General features: G+C 58.1%; 1 protein-coding gene across 2 annotated transcripts; it reads left to right on the top strand.

The window, feature by feature from the left end:
* The first annotated feature begins 205 nt into the window (after positions 1-205).
* Positions 206-6255, top strand: NR4A2 (nuclear receptor subfamily 4 group A member 2). Of its 2 annotated transcripts, none has more exons than XM_055813129.1 (8): positions 206-336; positions 1025-1147; positions 1323-2188; positions 2956-3085; positions 3173-3261; positions 3763-3965; positions 4407-4585; positions 4689-6255. In XM_055813129.1, the coding sequence occupies exons 3-8, from the start codon at positions 1325-1327 to the stop codon at positions 4943-4945; spliced, it is 1722 nt and encodes a 573-aa protein (XP_055669104.1). In that variant the 5' UTR covers positions 206-336; positions 1025-1147; positions 1323-1324; the 3' UTR covers positions 4946-6255. The 2 variants fall into 2 exon arrangements, with proteins under 2 accessions (XP_055669104.1, XP_055669103.1); XM_055813128.1 differs by having other exon boundaries at positions 3173-3336.
* Positions 6256-8428: the final 2173 nt, after the last annotated feature.

The raw sequence follows: 8428 nt of genomic DNA, 5'->3' as shown, positions 1-8428 counted from the left end.
CCACCTGAGGGCGTGTCCCTCGGTGTGATGTCACCGTCGGAAATTTACCAAAGGGAGCGCGCGGCCAAAGGGGCGGGGGAAGGCCGGCCCCTCCGGCGTCCTGATTGGTCGGAGGGGGTGGTGACGCGCGGTGACGCGCGGGGGCTCGAGGTGCACGTTGGCTGTGGCACAGGGAGCCCACATAAACAAAGGCACATTGCGGGGAAGGGACAGTCCGGCCGCTGCGCTGCCGCCGCGCTCCCCGCCGCAGCCCCGACGTGTTCCCGCCGCGCCGCGCCCTGCCCGCCGCCCGCCGCCGCCCGGCACTTGGATGCATGCACAGGTCTCCGCTCCCCGGTGAGTGCCCCCTCCCCACGCGGGGCTCCCACGCGCGGGGGGGTGCGTGGATGGAGGCGTGTGTGTGTGTGTCACCCGCCGAGCACGCGTGGGGAGCGGGGTGCGGCGCCGCGCGGCTCCGCGGCTCCGGTTCGGGGAAGGCTCCGTGGGTAGGGGGGGCTTGTCACGCTGCCCGGGGTGGGTGGCCCGTGGATGTGGTGTCACCCGTGGTGCTGTCAGGCGGAATCGGCGGGCTGCACGGCTGCGGCTGCTTGCCCGGGAGGGCTGTCACCGGGCGGCGGCTCACGGTCCCGCGGGGCGCCGAGACCCCCGGGAGGCGGGAAGCCCCGCGCCTCGCCCGGCTCCCCCGCGGACGCGTCTCTCGCCTTAGAGGAGGAGACGGAGGAACGCACGGGCTAAACAGCAGAGCGGGGGGCGAGCCCGCCGGCTGTCCGAGATGCGAACGATCGCAGCCCGCCCGCTGAAAGTTTTCCTCCCGCTTAAAAAAAACCCGCAACAATAATAAATAAAGCGAACAAGCCCGGCCGGCCCGGCGGGGGCTGCGGGGGTGCCCAGCTCCCCCGGGAGCGGGGCCGCAGGGGGGGCCCGGGCCGCGCGTCGGGCAGGGTCTGCCGGGGGTGCCCCTCGCCCCCCGCTGCCGCCGGCCCCGAGACAGCTTGAAGAGCCGCTGCGTGTGTGTGTGTTGCAGCCAGCGCGCTGGGCAGGCTGGAGCCCTCCTCCGTGCTCTGAAACCGCGGAAACTTCGCTCTCCGCTGACCTCCGACGCTGTCCGCCTTCAGCTCCTCCGAAAACGCCTCTAACCCGGCTGAAGGTTTGTGCGCTCCGCTCCGCAGCCCCCCGCGGCCCCGGGGCGGGGAGGGCCCCCCCGCCTGCCTCCCTCCTGCCGGCGCCGGCCGGGGCAGCGCGGTGCCCGGCGGAGCGGGGCGGGGCGGGGGGGGCAGCGCGGTTGTGCGGGCCGAGTCTATATGACCGTGTTTCGTTTCCAGCCATGCCCTGTGTTCAGGCTCAGTATGGGTCCTCGCCTCAAGGAGCCAGCCCGGCCTCCCAGAGCTACAGTTACCACTCTTCGGGAGAATACAGCTCCGATTTCTTAACTCCAGAGTTTGTCAAGTTTAGCATGGACCTCACCAACACTGAAATCACTGCCACCACTTCTCTCCCCAGCTTCAGTACCTTTATGGACAACTACAACACAAGCTACGACGTGAAGCCACCTTGCTTGTACCAAATGCCCCTGTCCGGACAGCAGTCCTCCATTAAGGTGGAAGACATTCAGATGCACGGCTACCAGCAGCACAGCCACCTCCCCCCCCAGTCCGAGGAGATGATGTCCCACTCAGGCTCCGTGTACTACAAGCCCTCATCACCCCCGACCCCCTCCACGCCCGGCTTCCAGGTGCAGCACGGCCCCATGTGGGATGACCCCAGCTCCCTGCACAACTTCCACCCCAACTATGTGGCCACCACGCACATGATCGAGCAGCGCAAAACGCCCGTCTCCCGCCTCTCCCTCTTCTCCTTCAAGCAGTCGCCCCCTGGCACCCCCGTCTCCAGCTGCCAGATGCGCTTCGATGGGCCCCTCCACGTCCCCATGAACCCCGAGCCGGCCGGGGCCCACCACGCTGTGGACGGGCAGGCCTTTGCCGTCCCCAACCCCATCCGCAAGCAGCCCTCCATGGCCTTCCCCGGCCTGCAGCTGGGCCACGCTCCCCAGCTGCTGGACAGCCAGGTGCCCTCGCCGCCCTCGCGGGGGTCCCCCTCCAACGAGGGGCTCTGCGCCGTCTGTGGGGACAACGCTGCCTGCCAGCACTACGGCGTCCGCACCTGCGAGGGCTGCAAGGGCTTCTTCAAGGTGAGCGGGCGGCGGGCAGGGCGACGGGCAGCGGGGGGGGGACCCGCCGGGGCAAAGAGCCGCTTTCCCCTTCAGATGGAAATTGGTTAGGACAGAGAACTGTGTCTGAGCTAACCATGTGGAACAGAATTCCCTGTGGTAAAATTAAGTGATCTCTTTATTTCACCATCCTGATTGAATAATCTTATCATTTTAAATAGAGAAGGTCTCCAAGGAATGTAAATAATATGAATGCCCACGGATTTGTATTTACTGAGCATCCCTTTCCCTCCTCTTGGCATATAAAACACAGCTAGGAGCTGTGAGGTTAGCTCAAATGTTAACGCTATCAATTTTCTCCTGTTAAATGCCCTGGGAAAAAAAAAAAGAAAAAAGGAAAAGAAAAAAGGGAAAAGAAAAAAAAAGACGGGAAAATAAAAACAGTAAGGGGAAAATAAGGGGAAAAAGAAAAAAGGGGAACAAAAAAATGGGAAAATGGAAAAAAGGGGAAAAAGCAATTGTGAAGGGGGAAAGAAAAAAGAAGGGGATAATGATAAAAGGAAGGGGAAAGAGAAAAAGGGGAGACAAGAAAGGGAGAAAGGGGGATGAGAAAGGGGAAGAGGGGGAAAAGAAAGGGAGAAAGGGGGAAATGGAACATGGAAAGAAAAAGGAAGGCGGGGGGAAGGGGGGAAAGGAAATAAAGAGGCGGCCGGGGAGAGGGCGGTGGGGAGCGGGGCCCGCAGCAGCGGCCGCTGACGCCGCTCGCCCCGTCCCGTCCCGTCCGGCAGCGCACGGTGCAGAAGAACGCCAAGTACGTCTGCCTGGCCAACAAGAACTGCCCGGTGGACAAGCGCCGCCGCAACCGCTGCCAGTACTGCCGCTTCCAGAAGTGCCTGGCCGTCGGCATGGTCAAGGAGGGTGAGTCCGCGGGGCCGCCGCCCCCCGTCGGGCCGTGCCGGGCCGTGCCGGGCCGGCCGGGGCGGCTGAGCACCGTCTCTCTTGCAGTGGTGCGCACAGACAGCCTAAAAGGCCGGAGGGGTCGTTTGCCATCCAAACCGAAGAGCCCCCAGGAGCCCTCTCCCCCCTCTCCCCCGGTGAGTCTGATCAGTGCGCTGGTGAGAGCCCATGTCGACTCCAACCCGGCTATGACCAGCCTGGACTATTCCCGGGTAAGCGGGACCGAGCTCGCGGGGGGACCTAGCTGCGCCCACCCGCCCGGGGAGGGGGGGCAGCCGGCCCCGCTCCGGCGGCTCCGGCGGCCGGCGGGGAGAGGCGAGCCGGGGGCCCCGCCGCCCGGCCCGGCCCGGTGCTGCCCGGCGCTGCCCGGCCGCCCCCCCGGGGGTCCTGCTCCGCCGCCGCGCCGCCCGCCCCGGGATCGGGCCCGCGGAAACCGCCCTCTGCGCACGGAGAGCGGCGACCTCGTAGCGCCGTTCCTAATTGAATTAATTGCCCCGGAACATCTCATTTCCTCACTGGTCAGGGAGAGGTTTAATTGTTATAAAAACTCGGCTCCCCGACTAGAAGCGGGGTTAGCAATTTCACGGGTTATATACTTTAGAGAACCTCATTAAGTGCTTTATAAAATGAATTTCCAGTTCCAGGCTAACCCCGACTACCAGATGAGTGGAGATGACACCCAGCACATCCAGCAGTTCTATGATCTCTTGACCGGCTCCATGGAGATCATCCGAGGATGGGCAGAGAAAATTCCCGGCTTCACTGATCTCCCTAAAACAGACCAGGACCTGCTCTTCGAATCCGCCTTCCTGGAGCTGTTCGTGCTGCGCCTGGCATACAGGTACGTGGCCGGCCGAGGGGAGAACTTCTGGGCAGTTATGAAATCAGATCCTTTCAAGGTCCACTGATCTGCGTTTTATTAACTCCTCGGTAATTAGGTGCCTCTTAAATCCTTCATTTATTGCTCTTCAAGTAATTAGTTGTTTAGCTCCCCCCACCCCCCATCTTCTCTCTCTTTTTTTTTAAAAAAAACTTTTTCCCTTTCTCTTTTTCTTTTTTTTTCTCTCTCTTTTTGCTTGTCTTTCTTCCTCTCTGTATCTTTATTTCTTCCCGTGTTTGTTTCTTCCTCTCTTTCTCCTTATCTTTTTAATCTTTTTTTTACTTTTCATCTTTTGCTCTTCTTCACCTTTGCTTTTCTTTCTTTTCCTCTGTCTATCTAATCTACCTTCATCCTTATTCATTCATTCATCTGTATGTGTTGGGGTTGTCACATTCCTTCCAGGTCAAATCCAGTGGAGGGCAAGCTTATCTTCTGCAACGGGGTGGTCCTGCACCGGTTGCAGTGCGTCCGTGGCTTTGGGGAGTGGATCGATTCCATTGTTGAATTTTCCTCCAACTTGCAAAACATGAACATCGATATCTCTGCCTTCTCTTGCATCGCTGCCCTAGCTATGGTCACAGGTCGGTGTCCCCCCTCCTTCCCGCTCGAGCCCCAGCCAGGCAGCTCCTTTTCCCTTCCTCTCCCTGTCAGACATGTAACCTCCTGCGTCCTTCTGTTTTGCAGAGAGACATGGGCTTAAGGAACCCAAGAGGGTGGAAGAACTTCAAAACAAGATTGTAAATTGTCTCAAAGACCATGTGACTTTTAATAACGGGGGCCTGAATCGCCCCAACTATTTGTCCAAACTCTTGGGGAAGCTCCCTGAACTTCGCACGCTTTGCACGCAGGGGCTGCAACGCATTTTCTACCTGAAACTGGAAGATTTGGTGCCACCGCCAGCAATAATCGACAAACTTTTTCTGGACACTTTACCTTTTTAAGACTCTTCCCGAGCACTTCCACTGAACTGAAGAGAATCTTCACCTTTCTGAAGGGGAATTCATCTGGGCCCAATGCAGCACCTCTGGGTGCCAGCTCCCCATCCAAACCAGTGTTGCTAACCTCCTGCAGGCAGAACGCGAATGGGCATTTTGGCTCTGGGGCATCATGGATGCAGATCATGGACAACACAAATACCATGGTATAAACTTTTTATTATCAGCTTATAAATGAATTTATTATTAAGGACTTCTGATTAAAGAGATGAACATATCTGGCAACGCCGGGTGCGCAGCTAAGACTCATACGGTGACAAAGCGTTAAGGTGACCCACAAGTCTCACCCTCCTAAAGACTAAAGTTTTCTGCTGTAAAAGAAAGCTGTAATATATACGAAACCTAAATGTTGCGTGGGTGGCATGTCATTAAAGGTGGCAAAGGCTTGTAAATTTATCAGATGCAGTTTGGCTTTTTAAAAATTATTCTGTGCCTATTTATGAAGAAATATGGAAAACAATTAAAAAAATAACTACAAATTAAAGCTAAACGTGTTTGCAAAAAAAGAAAAAAAAAAAGAAAGAAAAAAATAAAGAAGGGAGAATAAAGAGAAAGAAAAATAAATCTCTCCATACCAGGAAAGCATGACGATTCTAGGGTGACAATGTTATAGGCACTTGCTATTTCAGTAATGTCTATATTCTATAAATAGTATTTCAGACACTATGTAGTCTGTTAGCTTTTATAAAGACTGGTAGTTATCTAAGCTTCAAACATTTTCTCAATTGTAAAATAGGTGGGCACAAGTATTACAAAACCCGAAATCCTCCCCAAAGGGACACATAGTGTTTGTAAACACCGTCCGACATTCCTTGTTTGTAAGTGTTGTATGTACTGTTGATGTTGATTAAAAAAGAAGTTTATATCTTGATTATTTTGTTGTCTAAAGCTAAACAAATCTTGCATGCAGCAGCTTTTGACTGTTTCCAGAGTGCTTATAATATACATAACTCCCTGGAAATTACTGAGCACTTTGAATTTTTGTTTTGTTTTGTTCTGTTTTTTTATGTCTGAAATTGTCGGTTAATATATTATTTTATGTTCGAGTAATATTTTTAATATTGCCATATCCTGTAGTATTTTTCTTTGTGTATTTCCAGTATGGCACATGACACGAGTCACTGCCTTTTTGGTTGGGGTTTTGTTTTGGTTTTTTTTTCTATGGTGTATGACAGTTAGAAACGCTGTTGGTTTTTTGGTTGGTATTTTTTTTTCCCCCTCCTGATAACTCTTTCTTTGAGAAAGACAATTTTAATGTTTACAACAATAAAACATGTAAACGAATAGAATCTCGTCTTCTTTCTGTCCAAGCGAGAAGCGCCCACCGCCAGCATCCATTGCACATAAGGACAATAGCCTCTACAAGGTAGGACTAACCCACCGAGGAGAATGGATGGGGCGCTTTGCGTTCACAAGGCGGGCGGCCCGACGCGCCGGCTCGGCGGGGGGACGAGGAGGAAACCCTGAGGCTCCCAGGTCGGTCCTTTCCCAGATTTTTCCCCGTCTCTGCAGCATCCCCAGCCCGCTCCCGCGCCGGCCTTTGCTTCGGCAAATACCTCGAATTGGGGGAACGGAGCGGGGGTGTCTCGTCGCTGCCCCGCAGCTGGGATGGGCCAGGGGGGTGGCAGCCCTGGTGGGCACGGCGGGGGTGCTGGGGGGCCGAAGGCTGGGGCGCTCCCCGGCGGGGCGGGCGCGTCGCTCGGAACGCGGCTGTGCCGGGACCCGCCGCCCGCAGCACCGACCGCGGGAGGTCCCGGCGGTACGGGGTCCCGGCGGTGCGGGGGGCAGCCCCACAGCCTCCCCCCACCGCCCCCCTCCAGCCCCGGCGAGGGGCTCGGCGCGGACGAGGAGGGGGTGTCTCGGCCCCGCAGCCCGCGCGTCCGGCGTGGGAGGGGGGAGGAAGGCAGCGCGGTGGGACGGCTGGGACGGGGAACTTCGGCCGGGCACAAAAGAGAAATGCCGGGGGGGGGGGCACCCCTGAAATCAGCCTTCAGCCCGCTCTGCCCCGCGTCCCGCCGCGCCGACACAGGACGGCTCACGGCGGGGGGGAGGGGGGCGGCGGGGGCGATGCTGGGGCGAGGGACCGCGCAGCCACCCGTGGCCGCCCCTCACCCGCGGCCGGGGAGCCGGGTGGCCCCGCGCCCAGCCGCCCCCTCGGCGGGGTGACGCGCTGCCGGCCCGGCGTGGGGCAGGGGCTGCGGGCCCGCCCCGGCTGTGCGGTGCTGCGGCCGGGGGGGAACGGACCCCTCGGCTGGTCGCGGGTAGGGATTTTGTGGCTCGGGATTCCTATAAAAAAATTTAAAAAGAAAAGTTTTAAGAAGAAATAAAAAGCGGCGTACTTACTGCGGGGGTGCGGGGGCAGCGCGTTAGGCACAGCGGAGGGGCTCGCGGCCCGGAGCCGGGTGCCGCCGCGGGCGGGGGCTGAGGGCACCGCGGCTGTAACCCTGGGCAGAGCCTCCCCCCGCTCCCGGCCGCTCCCCTCCGCGCCGTTCGGGGTCACCCTCCCGAGGTGCCCACCCCTCACCCCGGGGAGCAGCAGCTGCCCCTCCGACGCAGCCGTCTTACACCTGCCTGGGCTTTCCCGCCGGCCGCCACGCGGTCCCGTCTTCCCGCAGGTTCCCAGGCCCTTACCCCCGCTCCGCATCCCCCCGGGTGGGCTCCGGCCACGGCTGCGGCCCGGGCGGCGGGGCCTCGGCGGAGCGCTGCCTGCCCGGCCGCCCGGGCGGCTCGGTCGGGGCTCCCCGCAGGTAACGCTCGCCGGGCGCCCCGGGGCTCCGCGGCCCTCGGCGGGCGGCCGGACAGGCGGCAGGGGAAGGGCTGCTTGTGCCAGAGGCCTCGGTGCCCCCCGGGCGCTGCCGCGCTCCCCGCCTCGCAGACCCCCAGGAAGGACGGGCGGACGGAAAGCCGGACCGAGGGGCTGCACGGAGGCGTTCGGAAAAACGTTGGGAGGGGAAGCTCGACACGGAGTGCGGAGCTGAAGGGATAATTTTGAAACGGTATTTATCAATGGGAGGATTTATTAAAAGATTTTACTTCTGTAGGCTCACAGTATTTCAGATCGGTAACTGGCTTAATTATTTTAGCTCCATGCTAAATTGTGAAATTTGTTACTGCTCTTTCTGCTTGGCTTGTGGGAGAAGGCAGGCAAAAACCATTCTGTTTTGTTCCCTCAGGTTTCCCTTTTTTTTTTTTTGTAGTTCATTGTCAGGCCGCTGGGCTGATATAACCAAACTTTTTTGCTCATACCATTGCACTGTCTTCTACACAGTTACTCCTTCTATGCACCGATGCATAAGGACGGAATCCATTTGCTTTATTTATCTAAAAGTCACATTTCTGTTTCCAGTCGCAGTTACATTGTGGATGGTCTCATTGCTCCTCTGCGGAGCCGGACACCTTTTCCCTCCTGGTGTGGAAGGGTGAGAAGAT

This window comes from Falco peregrinus, chromosome 8 (genome assembly GCF_023634155.1).
Source record: "Falco peregrinus isolate bFalPer1 chromosome 8, bFalPer1.pri, whole genome shotgun sequence".
Lineage (NCBI taxonomy): Eukaryota > Metazoa > Chordata > Aves > Falconiformes > Falconidae > Falco > Falco peregrinus.
The sequence above is the reverse complement of the archived record's forward strand: the minus strand, read 5'-3'. Positions and strand labels throughout refer to the sequence as shown.

Excerpts from the sequence above, each read along its gene's own strand:
- NR4A2 (XM_055813128.1), top strand. The coding sequence starts at position 1,325 with ATGCCCTGTGTTCAGGCTCAGTATGGGTCCTCGCCTCAAGGAGCCAGC. Across the intron at positions 3,966-4,406 it reads GTGCTGCGCCTGGCATACAG|GTCAAATCCAGTGGAGGGCA; the intron begins GTACGTGGCCGG and ends CATTCCTTCCAG. Across the intron at positions 4,586-4,688 it reads TGCCCTAGCTATGGTCACAG|AGAGACATGGGCTTAAGGAA; the intron begins GTCGGTGTCCCC and ends TCTGTTTTGCAG.